Raw genomic sequence first — 22,582 nt, forward strand, 5'->3', positions numbered from 1 at the left:
GTGTTTTCTCCATCTCCTTAGCTATCATACTGTAATTCCACTGATTTCAAAACTCGGTCCTCCAGAAAGTGGAGAGCAACACTTACACAGTTCTACTACACAATACATTTAAAAAAAGCTGCGTTAGACAGAATTACCTACACTTACTGACCAGCTCAAAGAGACAGAAGCGTGCTATATGGCAGACCAATCCGTACTCATCTCTCGGCATGTCCAGCCCACTCATTATCTCAGCCAATCATGGCGAGAGGGAAGGTTGCTGACTTTTTCTGTGGCTAAACCAACTAGGCTCGTAATTTAACAATTGTATTCGTATTTACAGATGTCATACAGGTCTGTTACTAAGGCACATGAAAGGTCACATGTTCCAGAAGGGATTTCTGCCAAAAAACGCATTTTGCTAAAAAAATAAAAGTTTACGTTCAAATGGCTCTCCTGTGAAGTAGTGACCCGCGACATACACCTAGTTTCCTGAAACGAGTCACATATGTATTTTGAAATGCATTTCAGAATTAAATTGTTTAAAAGCATATAATATTATTATTTGACCTGTTTCTGTATCGTACTATATTTAGTCTTTGGACATGTTTCATGATTCAAGTCATGGAAATACTTGTTTAAATGATATATACAAAGAAATCCACACATATTCTCTTTCACACACTCACCCCTAGACTACATGCAGTATTTGCAAATGCAAGTCAATGGATACTGGAGAGTGAGTCATTTCATAGTTTTCCCTCTTTCTCATATCTTACACATGTTCAGATCTTAATAATTGTTGGTATATACACTACCGTTCAAAAGTTTGGGGTCACTTAGAAATGTCCTTGTTTTGGAAATGGAAGGGAAAAGTTTTTGTCCATTTAAAAATAACATCAAATTGATCAGAAATACATTGTAGACATTATTTATGTTGTAAATGACTATTGTAGCTGGAAACGGCAGATTTCTTTTTTAATGGACAATCTCCATCGGCGTACAGAGGCCCATTATCAGCAACCATCACTCCTGTGTTCCAAAGGCACATTGTATTAGCCTTTTAAAATGCTAAACTTGGATTAGCTAATTGATCATTAGAAAACCCTTTTGCAATTATGTTAGCATAGCTGAAAACTGTTGTACTGATTAAAGAAGCAATAAAACTGGCCGCCTTTAGACTAGTTGAGTATCTGGAGCATCAGCATTTGTAGGTTAGATTACAGGCTCAAAATGGCCAGAAACAAAGACCTTTCTTCTGAAACTCGTCAGTCTATTCTTGTTCTGAGAAATGAAGGCTATTCCATGCGAGAAATTGCCAAGAAACTGAAGATCACGTACAACGCAGTGTACTACTCCCTTTACAGAACAGGGCAAACTGGCTCAAACCAGAATAGAAAAAGGAGTGGGAGGCCCCGGTGCACAACTGAGCAAGAGGACAAGTACATTAGAGTGTCTAGTTTGAGAAACAGACGCCTCACAAGTCCTCTACTGGCAGCTTCATTAAATAGTACCCGCAAAACACCAGTCTCAACGTCAACAGTGAAGAGGCGACTCCGAGATGCTGGCCTTCTAGACAGAGTTGCAAAGAAAAAGACATATCTCAGACTGGCCAAAAAAAAAAGATTAAGATGGGCAAAAGAACACAGACATTGGACAGATGAACTCTGGCTAGAAGCGCGCATAGAGGTCATTCACACGGCACTTCACCCCAGTCTGAGGTCCTGAGCGCTCTGGAGCAGGTTTTCATCAAGCATCTCTCTGTAGTTTGCTCCGTTGATCTTTCCCTCGATCCTGACTAGTCTCCCTGTCGCTGAAAAACATCCCTACAGCATGATGCTGCCACCACCATGCTTCACCGTAGGGATGGTGCCAGGTTTCCTCCAGACGTGACGCTTGGCATTCAGGCCAAAGAGTTCAATCTTGGTTTCATCAGACCAGAGAATCTTGTTTCTCATGGACTGTGGGTCCTTTAGGTGCCTTTTGGTAACTCCAAGCGGGTGGTCATGTTCCATTTACTTAGGTGTGGCTTCCGTCTGGCCACTCTACCATAAAAGCCTGATTGGTGGAGTGCTGCAGAGATGGTTGTCCTTCTGGAAGGTTCTCCCATCTCCACAGAGGAGCTCTGTCAGATCGACCATGGGGTTCTTGGTCACCTCCCTGATCAAGGCCCTTCTCCCCTGATTGCTCAGTTTGGACGGTGGCCAGCTCTAGGAAGAGTCTTAGTGGTTCCAAACTATTTCAATTTAAGGATTAAGAAGGCCACTGTGTTCTTGGGGACCTTCAATGCTGCAGGAATGTTTTGGTACCCTTCCCCAGATCTGTGCCTTGACACAATCCTATCTCGGAGCTCTACGGACAATTCCTTTGATCTCATAGCTTGGTATTTGCTCTGACATGCACTGTCAACTGTGGGACCTTGTATAGACAAGTGTGTGCCTTTCCAAATCATGTCCAATCAATTGATTTTACCACAGGTGGACCCTAATCAAATTGTGGAAACATCTCAAGAATGATCAATGGAAACAGAATGCACCTGAGCTCAATTTCAAGTCTCATAGCAAAGGTTCTGAATACTTATGTAAATCTGGTGTTTTTATTTTTAATACATTTGCAAAAATGTATATATAAAAATGTTGTTCCAGGCAATATATATACCAACAATTAAGATCTGAACATGTTTAAGATGCGAGAGAATTTTGTAAAATTACTCTCTCGCCAGTCTCTATTGACTTGCATTGGATTTGCTTATACTGGATATTCTCGAGTGGTGTGTGTGAGAGAGAGTGTGTGGATTTATTTAGATATTGTTGATATATACACTACCGGTCAAAAGTTTTTAGAACACTTACTCATTCAAGGGTTTTTCTTAATTTTTACTGTTTTCTACATTGTAGAATAGTAGTGAAGACATCAAAACTATGAAATAACACATTAAGTATTATGTAGTAGCCAAAAAACTGTTAAACAAATAAATATATTTTATATTTGAGATTCTTCAAATAGCCACCCTTTGCCCTGATGACAGCTTTGCACACGCTTGGCATTTTCTGAAGCAGCTTCACCTCGAATGCTTTTCCAACAGTCTTGAAGGAGTTCCCATACATACTAAGCACTTGTTGGCTGCTTTTCCTTCACTCTGCGGTCCAACTCATACCAAACCACCTCAGCACTCCATCACTCTCCTTCTTCGTCAAACAGCTCTGGATCCAGAGCTGAGCTCAAACAGCTCTGACAAAGACACTGCGATTGGAACCAAAAATGGCTTATTTGGACTAATCAGACCAATGGACAGATTTCCACTGATCTAATGTCCATTGCTCGTGTTTCTTGGCCCCAGCAAGTCTCTTCTTATTATTGGTGTCCTTTAGTAGTGGTTTCTTTGCAGCAATTCAACCATGAAGGCCTGATTCACACAGTCTCCTCTGAACAGTTGATGTTGAGATGTGTATGTTATTTGAACTCTGTGAAGTATTTATTTGGCCTGCAATCTGAGATGCAGTTAACTGTAATTAACTTGTCCTCTGCAGCAGAGGTAACTCTGGGTCTTCCTTTCCTGTGGCGGTCCTCGTGACAGCCAGTTTCATCATAACGGTTGATGGTTTTTGCGACTGAACTTTCAAAGTTCTTGACATTTTCTGTATTGACTGACCTTCATGTCTTAAAGTAATGATGGACTGTCATTTCTATTTGCTTATTTGAGCTGTTCTTGCCATAATATGGACTTGGTCTTTTACCAAATAGGGCTATCTTCTGTATACCACTCTTACCTTGTCACAACACAACTGATTGGCTCAAACGCATTCAGAAGGAAAGAAATTCCGCAAATGAACTTTTAACACGGCACACCTGTTAATTGAAATGCATTCCAGGTCACTACCTCATGAAGCTGGTTGAGAGAATGCCAAGAGCGTACAAAGCAAAGGGAGGCTACTTTGAAGATTCTCAAACATAAAATATATTTTGATTTGTTTAACAGTTTTTCTGGTTACTACTTGATTCCATATGTGTTATTTCATAGTTTTGATGCGCATGCATCACACACGCACACGCATACACAATACATGACCAGAAGTATGTGGACACCTGCTCGTCGAACATCTCATTCCAAAATCATGGGCGTTAATATGGAGTTGGTCCCCCCCACTCTTCTGGGAAGGCTTTCCACTGAATGTTGGAACATTGCAGCGGGGACTTCCATTCAGCCACAAGAGTATTAGGTCGGGCACTGATGTTGGGCGATTAGGCCTGGCTCGCAGTCGGCGTTTTGATTAATCCCAAAGGTGTTTGATTGGGTTGAGGTCAGGGCTCTGTGCAGGCCAGTCAAGTTCTTCCACACCGATCTCGACAAACTATTTCTGTATGGACCTCGCTTTGTGCACGGGGGCATTGTCTTGCTGAAACAGGAAAGGCCCTTCCGCAAACTGTTGCCACAAAGTTGGAAGCACAGAATCGCTAAAATGTAATTGTATGCTGGTGCATTAAGATTTCCCTTCACTGAAACTAAGGGGACCATCCCAAACCATGAATTACAGCCCCAGACCATTATTCCTACTCCACCAAACTTTACAGTTGCCACAATGCATTGCGGCAGTTAGCGTTCTTCTGGCATCCGCCAAACCGATTCCCTAGTCGGACTGTCAGATGGTGAAGCGTGATTCATCTCCAGAGAGAACGCATTGCCAAGTTCAATGGCGCCGAGCTTTACACCACTCCAGCCGACACTTGGCGTTGTGCATGGTGATCTTAGGTTTGTGTGCCGCTGCTTGGCCATGGAAACCCATTTCATGAAGCTCCTGATGAACAGTTCTTGTGCTGACGTTGCTTCCAGTGGCAGTTTGGAACTTGGTATTGAGTGGTGCAACCGAAGACAGATGATATTTACGTGCTTCAGCACTCGCCGGTCCCGTTCTGTGAGCTTGTGTCGCCTACCACTTCGCGGCTGAGCAGTTGTTGCTCCTATACGCTTCCACCTCACAATAACAGCACTTACAGTTGACCGGGGCAGCTCTAGCAGGGCAGAAATCTGACGAACTGACTTGTTGGAAAGGTGGCATCCTATTTCGGTACCATGTTGAAAGTCACTGAGCTCTTCATTAAGGCCATTCTACAGACAATGTTTGTCTATGGAGATGTCTATGTGCTCGATTTTTATACACCTGTCAGCAATGGGTGTGGCTGAAATAGCGAAATCCACTAATTTTGAAGGGTTGTCCACATACTTTTCTGTTTATACCACAAATTATTAAGATCTGATCATTTGAACATGTATTCACATGACTTGATTCATATAATGTGTCCAAAGACTAAATATAGTACAGTATCAAAAACTTGTATTGTAGACAAACACTTTGGCCAATTGAAGAATCATTTTTTCTGATTTGTCCATCAGTAAGCTCAGAGAACAAGTGTACCAAAGGAAATTATACATTTACGTTATGGACATGAAGGGGTTAACTCGTTTTTGCCCTCTGTATGAGGATCTCCAATTTCTTTCGTGAGGGCTTTTGGAAGGGTTATTTTGACAGACCTTGTTTGAGGCCCCACTTGGCTTCATCCATCAAGTATTGACAGTGTATAATGGGTTATGAGAGGCGTATTGAATGAGTTTGTTATGGGATTGGCCCTAGATTGTGTGGCTTGTTCTGAGAGACCTAATGGGGATATGGTGTTGAATAATGAAAAGCACTTGCTGTGGTGAAACATATATATATACTCTCTTTCTTTCTGTTTATTCTTCATTTTCTCCTCTCCACCTCTCTCCTTTCTTCGCTCTCTCTCTCTGCAGAAGAAGGAGCGGGAGTGTAAGCAGCTGCGTCTCGGGATGCTACGAGGTGAGCTGGAGAGACAGAGGAAGGTGCTGGGCCGGGAGACAGACCTGCGGCAGAAGGAGAGAGCACAGCTTCAGAAGAAAGGTAAGGTGTAATTTGGAGTTAGACACAATTGACTGGCATTTGTCCAAGCCACGAGATATTAAAATGTCAAATTGAGTATAGTGTGGGGACTGGGGTCCATATGGGATTGTACTCCTGTTATGTACCTTAAACGGCACCCTAGTATTCTCTGTAGTGCACTACCTTTGACAGATCCTGCGAGACTGGTATGCTGAAGGTCAGCCAACTGCTATTCTTGGACTACTTATTTTACTGCATGTTCCACTCCAGACCATTACAGTACAGTAGAGTACAGTACAGCACCTCACACACAGGAAACCTCTTTCACTGTTGACCGGCTGGAGTCTCTGAGTCACTCCACTACAGTGACAGTTTTCCCCCTGGCCGTGCGACACTCTCAGACAGAGACTTTTCTGTGCCGGCCAGCCAAGTTGTTCTACCAGGGCCGGTAATGTAACCTGTTAGCGTTTTATGGCGTCGTTGAGTCAATTATATGGGTTCAATAACAGAATAACTGTCGGCTGTATCATGTCTGGGATGGGTGGGTTTGTTTTACTGGCATGTTTACTGCTCCATATCCGTTATGTCCGCAGGGAAATAAAAAGCCATGCAGAGTTCGTATTCAACTCCACCACCATGATGCACAGACAGATGCACACGCACAGAACAGTACATACATACTTGTATGGCATTGATATTAATGTCTTGGCTCATATATTGTAGATATATGGGATTATCCAGGTGGCTTAGATAATGAAATTAAGTTAATCACATCTTGTAAGTACGTACACAGCTGTCCTGTACGTAGTATATGCATTCATACATTTTCTGACTGTGAGGTGTGTTATCAACCTTTCATAAAAAATGGCACCTGCTAGTCATAGGAGGAATATGAGCAATTAGGGAAGGCACATCGAATGAGCGTCCAGTTTTTTTGAGAGGTCGTGTCTCTGATGGACCTGGGGCCAGATCATGTTGACCCACCACTCCTTCTGGCAGACCCATCCGTGTCCCTCTCTCCGTCTCCCTCCTCCTTCCTCTCCTGGTATTGTATTTGTTTAACAGCAGGGTGGGGTGGGCAGTGTTGTTTAACAGCAGGTTATTGTAGGGTGTGTTCAAAGAAGACTGGGGGGACTACGTCTCTGATGGATCCAGGTTCTGTGTTTGGCCAAAGGGCAGGAAGCCATGGTGGCTTGGTTCTCCCTAAAATGACTTGTGTTATTGATTTCACTGGTCGTCTGCACTGCAGCCCAGCATCCCTGCACACACTGTGTTCATAACCTCCAGGCTCACACACAGTAGGACACTCACGCACACTCACGCACGCACACACACACACACACACACACACACACACACACACACACACACACACACACACACACACACACTACTAGGAGGGGTCAGGGTATGGTTGTCTTTGTGTCCCCGTCCTGACGAATGACCCTTAATCCTCTGTCACCACTCAGACCACTGCTGGACGGAATTCTTGCAGGCTCAGATTAAGAATGTCCTTTGCGCTGAGAGGACATGTGTTTATTTAAAGAGAGAAGGAAAAGTACCTGGTAGTGGACAAGATTAGGTTAGGTATGTATGGTTTCCATAGTAAGAGACCTGGTCACCTCAGTGAACAAGGAGGACCAGAGTCTCTGATCTCTTCCCACGTCCCCCCCAGGCTGCCCACTAGGCTAGATCACATTGAGCTTTACTGAAACACAGTCTGTGAATGCAGTCTTTAGGATCATATCACATTTGCTCTGTCTGTTTCCGGTCCTCATTCCTTTCTGTGAAGTGATGTTTTTTCAGACGATCCCCTTTACTGTCAAAACAAATGGGGGTCAAACCCAAATATACAGTACCTTCCAAGGGTGTTTGTGAGGGTGCAGGCATGTGAGGAATGCTAGGAAGCTGGCAGACGCCAGCCGGCTCTCACTGGGTGTGTGTGTGTGGGCTTTTGTGTGTGTGTGTGGGTGGGCTTTTGTGTGTGTGTGTGGGTGGGCTTTTGTGTGTGTGTGTGTGTGGGTGGGCGTTTGTGTGTGTGTGGGTGAGCGTTTGTGTGTGGGTGGGTGTTTGGGGGTGGGTGTGTTTGTGTGTGGGTGGGTGTGTGTGTGGGTGGGTGGGTTTTTGTGTGTGTGTGGATGTTTTTGTGTGGGTGTTTGTGGGTGGGTGGGTGGGTTTTTGTGTGTGTGTGGATGTTTGTGGGTGGGTGGGTGGGTGGGTGGGTGGGTGTTTGTGTGTGTGTGGATGTTTGTGGGTGGGTGTTTGTGTGGGTGGGTGTTTGTGTGTGTGGGTGTTTGTGTATGGGTAGATGTTTGTGTGTGGGTGGGTGGGTGTTTGTGGGTGTTTGTGTATGGGTAGATGTTTGTGTATGGGTAGATGTTTGTGTGTGGGTGGGTGTTTGTGGGTGTGTGTGTGTGTGTATGGGTAGATGTTTGTGGGTGTGTGGGTGTTTGTGGGTGTGTGTGCTACACTCTTGACAGTGTGTGAACTTCCAGCTGATAGGACAGCACCAGGGCCAGGGATCATCTGGATGACAGGTTAACGACGGGCTGTCCAATGGCCACTGATTTGCTATGATGGTGGACTGCATCCCTGGCCCTGTTGGCCCTGTGTTGGTTGTGTGTTTTTGCATGTTTGTGTGTATGCATATTCGTGTGAATGCCTGTGTTTGTGTGTGTTTGTGTAAGAGGCTTGAGGAGAGCTGTGATTCTTCACCGAGACAAAGCCCAGAGAAGACGGAGCGTTATTTTAACCTTAACCCCCACAGCCTCCTGCTTAATGTACAGTCATGGCGTCAACACTACTCTTCCTCTGGTTCGCTTTTTTCTTGTCACAATTTCCTCTCGCCTAATATTCCCCTCTACCACCTTGAGCAGACGTTATAAATTAGGGCAGTAAAAAGTCTTGGTTATTTACAGTTATTTTCACTCTCTGCCTCCCCACCGAGGCGACTGAAGGCCAATAAACGTCAGTGGCGGAGTTAGTAACCCAGAGTTAAGAGTCAAGGTTTTTTAAAGTGGCGAGAGATGTGGGGGTGTCTATCATATCAACACTGGACTTAGCTCAGCACTCTGGTCCCCACACTAAACCTAGCACCATTACACCCACAGTCACCAGCTCCCTCAGCTGCACAGTGGCCATGTTGAGTGAGTGAGGGCGACTATCTTACTAATGAGTGATGGAGTGGTATAACTGGACCTGGGCCTAGAGGAGATATAATAGGACCAACCAGAGGCAACTTTCTCACTGTCATTCATTGTCTTTCTCTCTCTCCCCCCCACATCTTATTATAGGGCAGACATCCTGTGATGTTTCATGGCTATCTGTCTCGTACCAACACGGGTCACAGCTCAGTCACTTCCTCCATCGTTACACAGTAACACAACCTGTCCTTGTTTCATGCTTTTATCCCCTTGTACCTTCAGCTTTCCTTTGCTCTCTCTCCCTCCCTTCCACTTTCTCTCTTTACTCTCCCTCTCCTCTCCTCTCTCACACACACACACACACACACACACACACACACACACACACACACACACACACACACACACACGTTCCTCTCACTCACTCTCTCTATTTCACTTTCCTTTCTACTGAGATGGAAAGAGGTAGCTCCTTATATTAGGACGTGTGGCCGTTTTTCCGCTTGTGACATGGAGGTGGTGAAGGTGGATATTATTATTCTGTCTCTGAGGAGAGAACACAACAACATTGGAGGGTGGTGAAAGAATAACATCTCTAAAGCTGTGTGACATAGCTAAACATGGCACCATAGCCTTCTACACACCCACACACACACACACACATTTTTACACACACGTGTCTCCATTTGTTTTAGTTTGGCGGCAGAGGCTTTGAAGCGTTGGCGAGAGGGATGGAGGGGGGGGTGTAGAGGCGGTTACATAAAAGCCTAGGAGAGCTCAGGGCCTATGCAGGCGAAGGGGGACCCAACCTTTTGAACACTGTTTTCGAGACATCGTTTAAACCAAACGGGCTGACTAATCTGCCCAATCACAAACAGTATCTTTCTTGTCATCCCTAATCTGATGAAGATTTGGCCCTGGCACCCGAACCTCCCCTTCTGTCTTTCTCCTTGCACCCCCTCCACCCCCTCTTTGGACTTTCTGTCTGGGCAGACCAGCTTTGACAGGTAACATGCAGTGGAAGAGAGGTTCATTTGAACCAGCTGGGTTTTAAAATGTGTGTAAAGACGAGTGTGTATTGGAGCCTCACTTATCCACTCTCCATTCAGCCTGTCAACAGCAAGGTACATGAGATGGGATGGTTGGGAGAAGTTGGGGTTGGTACTGATGTCTGATAGCCAGATCATATTTGTTCAGGTGAAGATGTGTTTGCCTTTTTGAATGTGGCGCTGCACGTGCTGTACCAAAGTCAAGTGTTTTCTATTAACACACAAAACCATGCTTGTTCATTTAGTCCAAAACTCTTTGTCCCATCGGACGTTGTTCCAGGTGCAGAGTTTGGACTGTGGTTTTAATATGCCTAGGTTCATCCGTATCGCTGTTACATTTGTAATCACTCGTCCTTATCTAAATGCTTTTATTTATTTGACTTTATTTGACTACAAAAGTCAAACAAATCCTACCATCATTATTCATGTGTAGTGGTTTTATATGATGTGTGTCGGAAGGAAATAGTTTTTTCCTGACCAAAGTAACCGTGTGATGTTTCCAGTGTTTAATGTGGAAGGCCTTAGATCAAGAAACACGCCCAGACACCTGTGTAAAGTTACCAGAACAGAACTCACCTGGTAATTTACCAGAACAGAACTCACCTGGTAATTTACCAGAACAGAACTCACCTGGTAATTTACCACCTAATTTTCTCTTTCTTTCTCTCTCCTCTTACTTTCATGTCTCTCGCTATCACTCTCTTTCTCGGTCATATTCATCTCTCCCTTTCTTTCCATCTCTGTCTTCTCATATTTCTCTCTCTCTCTCTCTCTCTCTCTCTCTCTCTCTCTCTCTCTCTCTCTCATCCCCCTTATCTCTCCCTCTCTCTCATCCCCCTTATCTCTCCCTAGAGGAAGCGTTCTCCACCAAACACCACAGTCTGGCGATGGAGAGGGAGTCGTTAACAGAGCAGCAGAAAGAATGCACTGCCAAAAGGTACGTGTCAACCTGTAATTGAAGCATTTATTTATCCATACACACACTCACACACACACTCGCACCCACGCTCCATCCCGTTGGTTCACCACGCCATCTGCTAGAAATTACCCAGGCCCCACAGAATGGTGTGTTCTAATATGCTGTCAATTGTTCTAAATGCTGTGGGGAGATTACATTCTGCTTACAAAGAGGGGGTGTTGGCTCGGCGCTGCCTATTTGTGTTTTTAGCCCTAGCGAGAATAAGCAGATTGTGTCAAAGACCAGTCTGATGTGTTTGCCTTGGCCTGCAGGGGTGCACCCTGGGTACAGAGTTTGTTTGGCTGGGTACCTGGCAGTGATGGGGGCCAAGGCAGAGCAGAAGCAACAGCACTGCTACAGTAAACACACTAGTTATAGCTGGCCGGCAAAGAAACCCACCAACGCATCATGTAACCAGGGAAATTTATTTTGACACTCATGCATCTGCCTAACGTTCATCCCTGGAAAAAAAGCGTATTTAAAGTTCATTGGGCAAAAAAGAAGTGTTTGTTAGGGAGAGTTGCTGAGTTCATGTAATAACCAGGTTTCTGGAAATGTGTCAGTCTTTGATGGTTTGGGTTTGATGTGGGTATTGAGGGTCTTGCGTCTGGGCTTAACCAGAACAGATAAGAGAAAGCCTGCTGGACTGAGATGTGAGGTTTCTATGAAGGAAGGATCAAATGATTAACATGGTAATCATCTGGATCTTCTGAATCTACAAAGCCACCACAGTAAGACCAGAGATTTTCAACTGTGTAATAATGGTGAGGGCCAAGGCAGGAGGCCGACCACAGGCAGAGCAGAATGGGGTGACGAGGAGCATGGAGGAAAGGCTGTTCATATCCAATGATCATTTTCTCCCAACACCTTTTCATCTGTCTGAATTGATGGGCCATTATCCACAAAACTCTACTCCCCAAGTGCTGGTTTAAATAGTTGAATGGGGGACACACACATAGTCACACATGTTCACACACAATGTACACATAGGCCATACTGTATATATTTACACACACACACACACACACACACACTTTTTCATTCTCTGACTTGTCCAGTAGCTGTCAAGAGGTGGACATAAGAAAGCAAACATTATTCCAGACGTTTCCTCTTCTCACCTAGGCAGGTCAGGCTCATGGGTTGTCGCCCCCCCCGCCAAGTCAGCTAATGGAACAGCCCAGGGCTGGTCTAAGGGGCCTGTGGTGATTTTTGGACCTGTCCCGGGGGGGAAAAGAGTGGCTGGTAATTTGGCAGTTATGATAATTGAGTTGCTATTACAATTACTGTGGAGATGATTCAGAGCTGAGCCATTACGTCTCCCTCATCCAGGTCTGGGCCAAGACAAACACACCCTTGCTGTTCTCTTCAACTTCAGTTTCCAATTAACGCACCGTCACCCCTCATTACTAACTGACACCCTAGCTACCCTCCATCCATCCCTCACCCCACCTCCCTATCCCCCTACCTGCACCCTTATTCTCTCCCTCTCTCTCTTCCTCCCAAGCTTTACTGAGATGTCAGGTCTCACCTCACATCTTTCCCCATCCACACTCTTGTTGTTTTTCTCTCTCATGTTATTCATATAGACTGAGTATACCAAACATTAAGAACACTTTCCTTGAGTTGCACCCCCCCTTTCGCCCTTGAACAGCCTCAGTTCGTCGGGGCATGGACTCTACAAGGCGTCAAGCGTTCCACAGGGATGCTGGCCCATGTTGACTCCAATGCTTCCCGCAGTTGTCAAGTTGGCTGGATGTCCTATTTTTGAAACACACGGGAAAACCCAGCAGCATTGCAGTTCTTGACACACTCAAACCGGTGTAACTGGCACCTACTACTACCATACCCTGTTCAAAGGCACTTTAAATATTTTGTCTTGCCCATTCAGCCTCTGAGTGGCACACATACTGTACACAATCCATGTCTCAATTGTGTTAGGTTAATTATGGATTTTTAAGCCTTGTCTCCTCACGTTCATCTACACTGATTTGAAGTGGATTTATAAGGGATCATATTGTAGCTTTCACCTGGATTCACCTGGTCAGTCTATGTCATGGAAAGAGCATGTGTTCCTAATGTTTGATACACTCAGTGTATATTACTGTATTGTACAGTACCTTCTCCCTCTCTCTCCCCATTCCCCCTTCCCCTCTTCATCACCTCCTCATCTTTCCCTTATACCCATTTTCTGTCATTTCCCCCTTTCTATCCTCCTGCCTTTCTATATCCCTGTCTATTTGATCCAGTTGCTTCTCTTCTCTGTCCCCAGTCCTCCCTCTGTTCTCTTCTCTTCTGTCCCCAGTCCTCCCTCTGTTCTCTTCTCTGTCCCCAGTCCTCCCTCTGCTCTCTTCTCTTCTCTGTCCCCAGTCCTCCCTCTGTTCTCTTCTCTTCTCTGTCCCCAGTCCTCCCTCTCTTCTCTTCTCTTCTCTGTCCCCAGTCCTCCCTCTGTTCTCTTCTTCTCTGTCCCCAGTCCTCCCTCTGTTCTCTTCTCTTCTCTGTCCCCAGTCCTCCCTCTGCTCTCTTCTCTTCTCTGTCCCCAGTCCTCCCTCTGTTCTCTTCTCTTCTCTGTCCCCAGTCCTCCCTCTGTTCTCTTCTCTTCTCAGTCCCCAGTCCTCCCTCTGTTCTCTTCTCTGTCCCCAGTCCTCCCTCTGTTCTCTTCTCTTCTCTGTCCCCAGTCCTCCCTCTGTTCTCTTCTCTGTCCCCAGTCCTCCCTCTGCTCTCTTCTCTTCTCAGTCCCCAGTCCTCCCTCTGTTCTCTTCTCTTCTCTGTCCCCAGTCCTCCCTCTGCTCTCTTCTCTTCTCTGTCCCCAGTCCTCCCTCTGTTCTCTTCTCTTCTCTGTCCCCAGTCCTCCCTCTGTTCTCTTCTCTTCTCTGTCCCCAGTCCTCCCTCTGTTCTCTTCTCTGTCCCCAGTCCTCCCTCTGTTCTCTTCTCTTCTCTGTCCCCAGTCCTCCCTCTGCTCTCTTCTCTTCTCTGTCCCCAGTCCTCCCTCTGTTCTCTTCTCTTCTCTGTCCCCAGTCCTCCCTCTGTTCTCTTCTCTTCTCTGTCCCCAGTCCTCCCTCTGTTCTCTTCCTCCTCCTCTGTTACTGTCCTTTTTGTGTTGCTCAGTAATAAGGCAGTGAGTCTGACTGAGTCATCAAGTGACTGTCTCTGTGTCTGTCTCCCCAGAGAGCTGTTCCTCAAGTCCAACGCTCAGCTCACCTTCCGCTGTCGTCAGCTTCTCTCTGAGCTGTCCTACATCTACCCCATCGACGTGGTCACCACGGCAGTGAGTAACCTCCTCCTGAGTAATGCTAGAAATGAGCCTGGTCCCATATACACAGTATAGGCTGTAGTCAGCTGTATGGCATGACAACGATGGCGAACAAGAGAGAAAACCTTGAGTGAGAGAAGAGAAAAGCTTGGGGAGAAATGTTTTCTCAGCCCTTATTAGTCTTTGGAGTGGCCAACCACTTACATTCCCTGTGTTTTGAAATCGGTTAAAGTTTCAATCTGAAATGTTCTGCGACGGAGCTGAACAGCTTAAATACTCAGTGGTCATTAAAATACCATTTCTAAGGAGAGGGCCCTTTTTGCTCCCGAAGCTTTTCCCTTTCCTCTCTCTCTGTTTTCTCTGTTGTTTTCTGAATATGGCATTGTTGGTTCTTGGATTCTCATTCTCATAAAACTTGTTTAATTTCCCTGCAGGCTAATCAATCCGATTATGTCATCTGTGGAGTGAAGCTGCCCAACTCTGAGGATTTCCAAGGTAACCTATCTATTTCAACGGGAAGCGGAAGGCTTTGGAGTGACACAGAGACACTCATAAAGCAGGGTGCATCTGCTTCCTTTTATTGAAGGTTCAAACTTCTGACCTCTCTTTTGGTTCCACATCACCATCTACATGTAGTAAATGTGAGCCAGTACTCCGTCTGAGGTTTGTGTGATATCAGTGGTTCCGTGGATCCGTTTAAGCTGATGCTCTGATCCTCTCCTGTAATTGGGACACTATAGTTCAGTCCCAAATGGCACCCTATTCCCTATGTATTGTGCACTATAATTTGTTGGGGGCACTTCAGCATATAGGGAATGGGGATAGAGTGCAATTGGGACACAGAACAATATCTGCTCTGAGGTACAATGACAATTGTTTTAGAAGTAGTGGCTGGTGGCGGAAACTCTGTGCAAGACAGCTGTGTTGTATGGGCTAGATGTAATACCTTGATATAGAGTCAGAGGAGTTACACCGGAAAGGTTTCGCCATACTCCCTGGTAGCAACCTTTTGTTAATGGAAGCAGGCCCAGGACCCACAGAGTGCTCCCCATCATCCAAGAATGTGGAAATTGCTTCCTGTGTATTTGACCTCTGGAGTCTGTGAATTCTGCTGCCCAGCTACTTTATAAGGACCGGACCCATGGGTGAGAGGGACTGGGAGGTAGTGGAGGGATGAGACTGAAAAAGGGACTCTCTCTCTGAGTTTGTCACACCACTCTGCTGGTCTGTAAGTTCAGCCCACCATTTCTGCGTATTTATGAATACTGAGTAGTATAATCTGCAAAGTACTATATGTCGTAAGTCTGTCTCATTTACTGTGGGTGTTTAAAGGCAGCAGATGAGGATTTGGCATTGTGTTTGTGCGCGTTTACACGGCAGAGATCTGAATAAGATGATGATTCAAGAGGGGCTTACATTTGGAAAGTGTTATTCATCTAATTCCCTCCATGTCACACCCGTATATTTTGTGGAAAATCTGATTTGGCTTTCTCAGCCAGGGAAGCACGACTTCAAAGACATGATGGAGGGGGAAGTGAAGTTGAGGGGCTTGAGGCAGGGGGACTAATGAGAGCCAGGTTTCACCAGTGTGCCTTCTTTTAATACCCCTCCTTTGCTATCCCCCGACCTACCCCAACACTGCCTCGATCTCCAGCCCCCCATTTCCTTGGATGCAGCAGCCTCCCCCTCATCCCCGTCCTGATGGCTCGCCGTTTGTATTTGCAGCGGTGAGTTGGTTCCCATCCCCTGTGGAGCTGTGCGGCTGCCTCACCCCGCGGGGGTGGTAGATATCTAGTGAGTAAACCACGCAGCATGTGGTGTGGCAGTGCAGTAGGAGATGGTGAGGCCTACAGGGGGAGTCCTAACCCACTCACAACCTCCCTCCAACCTGTCCTGTCCTCCCTTCCCTCTCAGCCTTGAGGGACTATGCATGTGGTGTGGCTGTGTAGTAGAACAGAGAGTGAGAGGGACAGAGGCCTATAGGAGGTGAGAAGGAGGGTCTACCTGGTCAGACGTTCCTGTCTAACACCACCTTAACCACTACACCTATACAGCAGCCCAGCCTGAAACTACCCCATCATAGAGGCCTGACCTTTGACACTTCACCCCTGCTCTGATTTCTGTGGGGCCCTCCCTGAGAGCTGGGCCAGCCCAGTATTAAGCCGATCATGTCTGGAACTGTGTTGTTGCTGGGTGACAGACAGGAGAGGGCTGCCTGCAGGGTAGGATGTGGTAGATTAGTGAGCCACTGGGGTCAGGGCTGCACAGCCTGATCCAACCAGCCTTGCCTGGGGAGACTGAGGGGAGAAGGTAGAGGGGTGATGCTGGAGGAGACAGTAGAGGAGAAGGGAGGGGAGGCTTGATAAGGTGAGGGGAGAGAAGAGAGGTAGGTTGGATGAGAGACTGGAGGAGACAGTAGAGGAGAAGGGAGGGGAGGCTGGAGAAGAAGAGGGGAGAGAAGAGAGAGGATAGGTTGGATGAGAGACTGGAGGAGACAGAAGAGGAGAAGGGAGGGGAGGCTGGAGAAGGTGAGGGGAGAGGGGACTTGCTGCTAAGAAGAAGGGGTCGTGGGGTGGAAACAAGCCCCCCAGTGCTTTCTCTCTCTCGGAGGTAACTAAGTCCTCATCTGAGACTACCTGACTTTGGATTTAAAAGGTTCTCCATTTGCCCCAGTACATGTCAGTTAGACTTATGATTCCTTTATCTGACATTCCTGTTGGATAGAACTAGTGTTATGGAAAGTATTGGCATTATAAAAGGTAGTCAGCTTCATGGCCTCTGCTGGTATCAGAGGTGCAGACACAAGAATTGTATAGTTCAGGGTCTTCTAGTTGTACACCAAAGCACTCCTAGTCAACTATTCACTGAGGCAGCGGTCTGTTATTCCAAAGCATTAAGACAAAAGCACTATGATTTGGGGATTTGGAAAGTATAAGCACTTTGCCCGAAGCAATGTCCTGTTGCTCGGCAGTTGAGAACTTGAAACAACTTAATGTGCTGTCAAAGAAAGCAGTTCCTTTACTTCAACGAGGTGGTGGACCTGTTTTCTAGTCAGAAATGTTCATGAAACCAGAACCGTCTAATTTTCCCCTAAAATGCAATTGAGCCCAGCAGGGATAGTTTTACGTGACTCTTTTGCTTTTCACGCACATTTCTGAAATAAATGAAGTATTTTTAAGTAAATTAGGTATTCTACAGCAGTTGAAGTTTTCTTGCGTGTTGCGTCGCCAAAAACCCACTCTATATAATTTCGAAAACACTTTGCCCATGTAAATGAGCCTGCTTTTCATCGGTGTGATTACTTGGTTACCAAAGTTTTTTCCAGTTTGTGACGTCTTTATTATATTACCACGTACCAATTATATTGCCACGTTACGATTTGATCTTTCATTTCAACATAATGAACTTATATGAAACACGTATGAAATACAGGAGTATTGCAGTCAGACTGTTGCTGATCACTTGCTTTCAAGTGGAGCTTCATGAAGCGTTAAAGAAGTTCTGAAACACTGAGACTGCTTAGCTCATTGTTGCCATTTTGACCAACTTTAGTTTCTAGTCGTAGCATTAAAATGTGTTGGATTAATAACCCATTAACCCACAGCCATTGAAGTGATTAACAGGCATGGCATTTCATTATCAGATCCGTTCAACAATGTTTCTTACTTTATAAAACCTTTGAGACCATTTCACAGTAAACCTGTCCAACAGAGACTGACTGACCTCTGTGTTGTGTTTTGTCCTGCAGCGAAGGATGATGGGAGCGTTGCGGTTGCCCTGGGTTACACGGCCCACTTGGTGCTGATGATCAGTTGCTTCCTGCAGATCCCTCTCAGGTATCCTGTCATCCACAAAGGCTCCCGCTCCTCCATCAAGGACACCATCACAGACAAGCTCAGTGAGAAGGAGCGAGAGTAAGGACCCTACACTCCGGTTATTTTCTTTCCTTTTCTTTCTTTTGTAGATGCACATTTTTTCATTGTTACTGTACAACAGTACAGGTTGAATTTCCTTTGTGATGATTAGCCACCACGTCAGTACTCCGATAGAGTAACTCTGTTATATAATGATCAAAATAATAGACCTTGGGAGACGATAAACCGTGATCCTGGTCATAAGAAAGGGCTTACAGGGGCCAAATAATGACAGTAGCTAAGCCTGCTGTAACCAGGTGATGGATGCCATGGATTCCGAGTAGCCAACGGTTTAGCGGTAGAGTAGAGAGGAACTCTAAAGTTCAACGCCTGGAGAGCTCATGTTGATCCTGGTCATAAGAAGAGCCAAATAAGGTCAACGTGTGTGTTCTCTCGTTTACTGTACTGTAGTTCGTTTGTGCAGAGGATTCCTAGTCACCCATGAAAGTAAGGATCAGAGGGAAGCATGTGACCTATCACACAACAACCCTTCCCTCCAATCCAGATCTGTTTGGACAGGTTAAGCCCACTGTAATGCAGCATATCAAATCGTGTGAGGTTCACTCACAGGCCTTTTTTTTTTACAGTCCTCCTCTTTACCTTTCCATAATCACAAACCCCAGACAGTAGACAGTATTATCTTTCATAATGACCAAGCAAATTGTTGGAAATTCCTCTAAAGCATCCAGTGTGTTTTACCCACCCTGGCCTGTGTAGTAGACAGTATTAATTTTGTACCCTGTGGGCTAACCTAGGCACTGTTCTATCAACACTGTATTTAGACAGATGTACATGAATGGAGCGAGGTATTTAAGATGTAGGGATATGTATGATAATATTGTTGCCATGGACACAAGGAGAGGATAACACTCTTGGGGCCTCGCCTCTGGGCTCTACCAGCCTGCTTGTTTAAATCCAGTTTAAAGTGTACTGGGCACCACAATTACAGTGTGAGGACACTTTATTAAAATTATTGTTTGGATCCGGTAACTATGCATCAAGCTTCCAACAAAACTCCTGCTGCCTTGTGATAATTGCATGTTTGGGAATGCACACACATGCTCCCAGGTATGCAATCGTATATTACTTTATATTCTTGTACATTCCGTGCACATTCCTGTACATTTCCCCTCAATCAGGAAAAATAAAGAATGGGTATCAAAATTAATAATTGATAGGATTTTCTAAAACCCAAAGACACTTTGAAAATGGGTATAATCAGTCACTGTAGTGATGGGTATGATAAGGATGTGGGCATATTTGATCCCTTTGGTGCTAGATTGATTAATAATAAATGTAAGTGCCAACTGCTAAGAAGGTAAAAAGTGTCTGGATTGCTTCTTGCCACGCTACATACAGTACAGTTGTAACCTGTGATCTCTGGTTCTGCACAGCTTGCTCACATTTAACTGCCTCTCGTCTCTCCACCGTGGCAGGAAGGCTCTCAACTGTTCATATCAGCAAAATACTTTTGTTTCCCCCCTCATATTCCATTGAGTGATATTCTTTGCTTGTAGCAGATGGAGATGGCCAGCGTTCCATAGACACACAGTATTATACGACGTGTGGTGTTCCCCTTACGAGGCCTCCTGTATAAGGAGCAGCTGTGAGTCCTGTGTTAGTGGTTGTTAATGGCCAGAGTGAGATGGGTAGAGAGTGGCCGTGTGTTTTCTGCTCTGTGCTGTTCAGGTGGTTGAGGGGGTAGCAGGCAGACTGGCCTTTGAAACGCTAATGCATGCAGCCTCGTTATACTCAATGAATGAATAAGAAAGAGAGAAGGGCCAGACCCGAGACCCCTTTATTAACTCATAGTAACTAACAGTTCCCTAGACAGGCAGCAAGCCCCTTGGACCCCAATTAGTACCTCAGTAACCCAGTAAGCCCTGACCAATGCTTCACCTAACTCTGTTGTCTGTTCTGGGCTTAAACTCTATCACCCTGTCAGGGTGAGATGTTCCCAGTGTGTTTATCTCTCCTCTCTTTCTCTCATACTTTCTCACACACACACACATATGGATGCTGCCCATCATTGTGTTAGTCAGACACAGGGGAAGTCATGTCAACAAATACATACATTCCTCCACACACCCATCCATATGGCATACATCCAAACCATTGAACATAAACAGGCAGATGGTGAGAGTGTGAGGCAGTATCAGAGACCACTACAGCTGGCAGCGACCTATCTTCTTCTTCTCCCTCTGAGTGATGTCATCATGGCAGCTGGAGGGGCTCACTGGGGGTCTCTCCTCCCCCGCTCTCCATCCAGCTCTACTCTCCCACTACGTCTACCTCTGTGGAGGGCCTGACTGCACTGTACGCATTCCCATTCCCAGGGCTTTAAAGCAGGATATTTACACCAGGCCCATCAGAGAAAATAAACCAGAAGAGGGGTGGAGGGAGGACCCAGCCCGGCCTCACCACATCACCCTCGGGTGTCCCTGAGCAGGGCCGAACGCTCCTTTCACTTTGACCTTTCACCCCCCCCCTACCTCCCCCTCCCCATGTTTACGAGCCTGCCGGTCCCAGAGGGCCCTACACACGGGGCCAAACGACGTGTGGGAAGATGGAAAGTAACCCGTCTGAGGCTGTGAGTGTACAAAAAGAGTGATTAAAGTGTCGGAAAGGGGCAGTGAATGGAGATAAGTGAGGTGGTACCTGAGCGGTACCTTTTAAAGCATGGCAGAATTAGCAGGTGGGTTTGCGATCGATCATTGCTGAAGGCACGCGTATAGAAACCCTCTGTTGTGATGATGATGGAGGAGCAGGCATGCAGGCAGCACACCGGCCATGCTCCTGGAGGGTCTGGGAAACGTTACTAGTCCACCACTCACTGTGCATCTCTGGTCCCCAGTTGGCTCTTGTGGTGTGTGACGTTCTCTCTCTGTGTATTACTCTCTATGAGTGGTGTGTTCCAGATGCTAGTGACGTCTCAGCACAGCTTGTTCCCAGCTAGATGGAGCGGAGTGTCCCCACTGTGGAGTTGGGGTGTGACTGATTCCTCTGTGGAGGCCAAACATGTGGTGTGTGGTGGATCTCCCATCGCACCCTGCCAGTCTAGTTAAAAATGTGAACGTTTAGCACCATCTACAGTTCATCATATAGTCGAGTAAGACATGTTTTTCCTATCCCTGGATTTATATATGTATATATATATTTTTTGTGCTTGTTAATTGGAGTCTAACAAGCATTTAGGTTCTCCTGACTGTGCCAGCCATATATAAATGTGTCTGACCTGTAGAACGAGGGCATTGCTGTTATATTCCACTCCACGTCGCGGTGGACCTGCGGTCTCCGATAATGACCTTGGCTTTTATATAGGCGGCCATTTTGCCACAGCAAGAGCAGGCAGACCTGTGTACAGCTGAACTGAAGTGCCCTCTAGAGACCTCTCAGTCAGTGTGGAATGAATGAATGGGGCCGCTTGGGGACTGCAAGGAGTTTTTAGGGAAAGGTGGTGAACAGCGATGACTCCACTTTGCCTGTTTGTTGGCACTACGCCTACCTTGAACGCACCGTTATTTGGAATCTCGGAAGCTTTCACCCCCTAAAAACATTCTCAGAATGCAATGTGCTGTAACGACACGTTGCACCCACATTGTGGAGAGCAGCAGCAGCAGGGAGAGCCCAGCATCAGCTCCACAGCTCTAGTGTGTCTGATTGCATGGGGGAGAATGGGGAGATGCGATCCAGATGTCCACTGACTGTATGATTGAGACCAGAGCCCGGCCGTTAAAAATCTAAGTGCTGCCTCATACAGCCTTTTTACTAGGACTATTAAGAGGGAATCCATTTTTTTGGTCTGAGTTTCGTTATGAAAGTGAAGGCTTAAGAAAGAAAAAAAAAAATGTCTAAGAAGGGATTGACACATCAATGCGTGGCTCAAGTGTAGTGTTGTGCGGCTGGGGTGGAACTATGACTGCCGGTGAATGGAGGGAGGGATTCTAAGAGAGGGCCTCGGCTCGGCAGGACCTGCAGCTCTAAAGAAGAAGGTTATTGTTACTGGATTTCAACGCTTTCACGTCCCTTAACATGGACCATGTGGGACCAGGGGAAGGAGTGGCCGAAGCTCCCTCAGTTTCACATAGCAGCCACAGGACAGGAGAGGAGAGAGAGGAGGGAGGGGGTAGAAGAGTTGCTCAATGACAGGACACAGACTAGAGACGGGCAGTCTTTCACACAACACACACCCAATCACGCAAATACTTTCTCACACTCTTTTACCCCCTCAAAGATGTAGTGCATTATAATGGTAAATACTGTAAAGGGTTAGTGAGTTTTGGATGGCCCAGGGGAAAGGGAAGGATTGTCTGGTGTGCCAGACGGGTCAGTTGCATAAGTGGTTGACTGGCCCTGTTACCCTGTAAAACCTTCCTGTGATCCAGAGAAGATGGG

General features: G+C 46.1%; 1 protein-coding gene across 4 annotated transcripts in view; it reads left to right on the plus strand.

The window, feature by feature from the left end:
• LOC106567946 (UV radiation resistance-associated protein) overlaps positions 1-22,582 on the plus strand; it is a 172,881-nt gene that overhangs the window by 55,997 nt on the left and 94,302 nt on the right. For all 4 annotated transcript variants that reach the window (XM_014137860.2, XM_045692235.1, XM_014137861.2 and 1 more), the window contains 5 exons: positions 5,768-5,894; positions 10,918-11,002; positions 14,189-14,288; positions 14,708-14,768; positions 18,022-18,187. In XM_014137860.2, the coding sequence (XP_013993335.2) occupies positions 5,768-5,894; positions 10,918-11,002; positions 14,189-14,288; positions 14,708-14,768; positions 18,022-18,187 (539 nt within the window). The remainder of the gene's footprint in view (positions 1-5,767; positions 5,895-10,917; positions 11,003-14,188; positions 14,289-14,707; positions 14,769-18,021; positions 18,188-22,582) is intronic.

Source organism: Salmo salar, chromosome ssa13 (genome assembly GCF_905237065.1).
Source record: "Salmo salar chromosome ssa13, Ssal_v3.1, whole genome shotgun sequence".
NCBI classification, from domain to species: domain Eukaryota; kingdom Metazoa; phylum Chordata; class Actinopteri; order Salmoniformes; family Salmonidae; genus Salmo; species Salmo salar.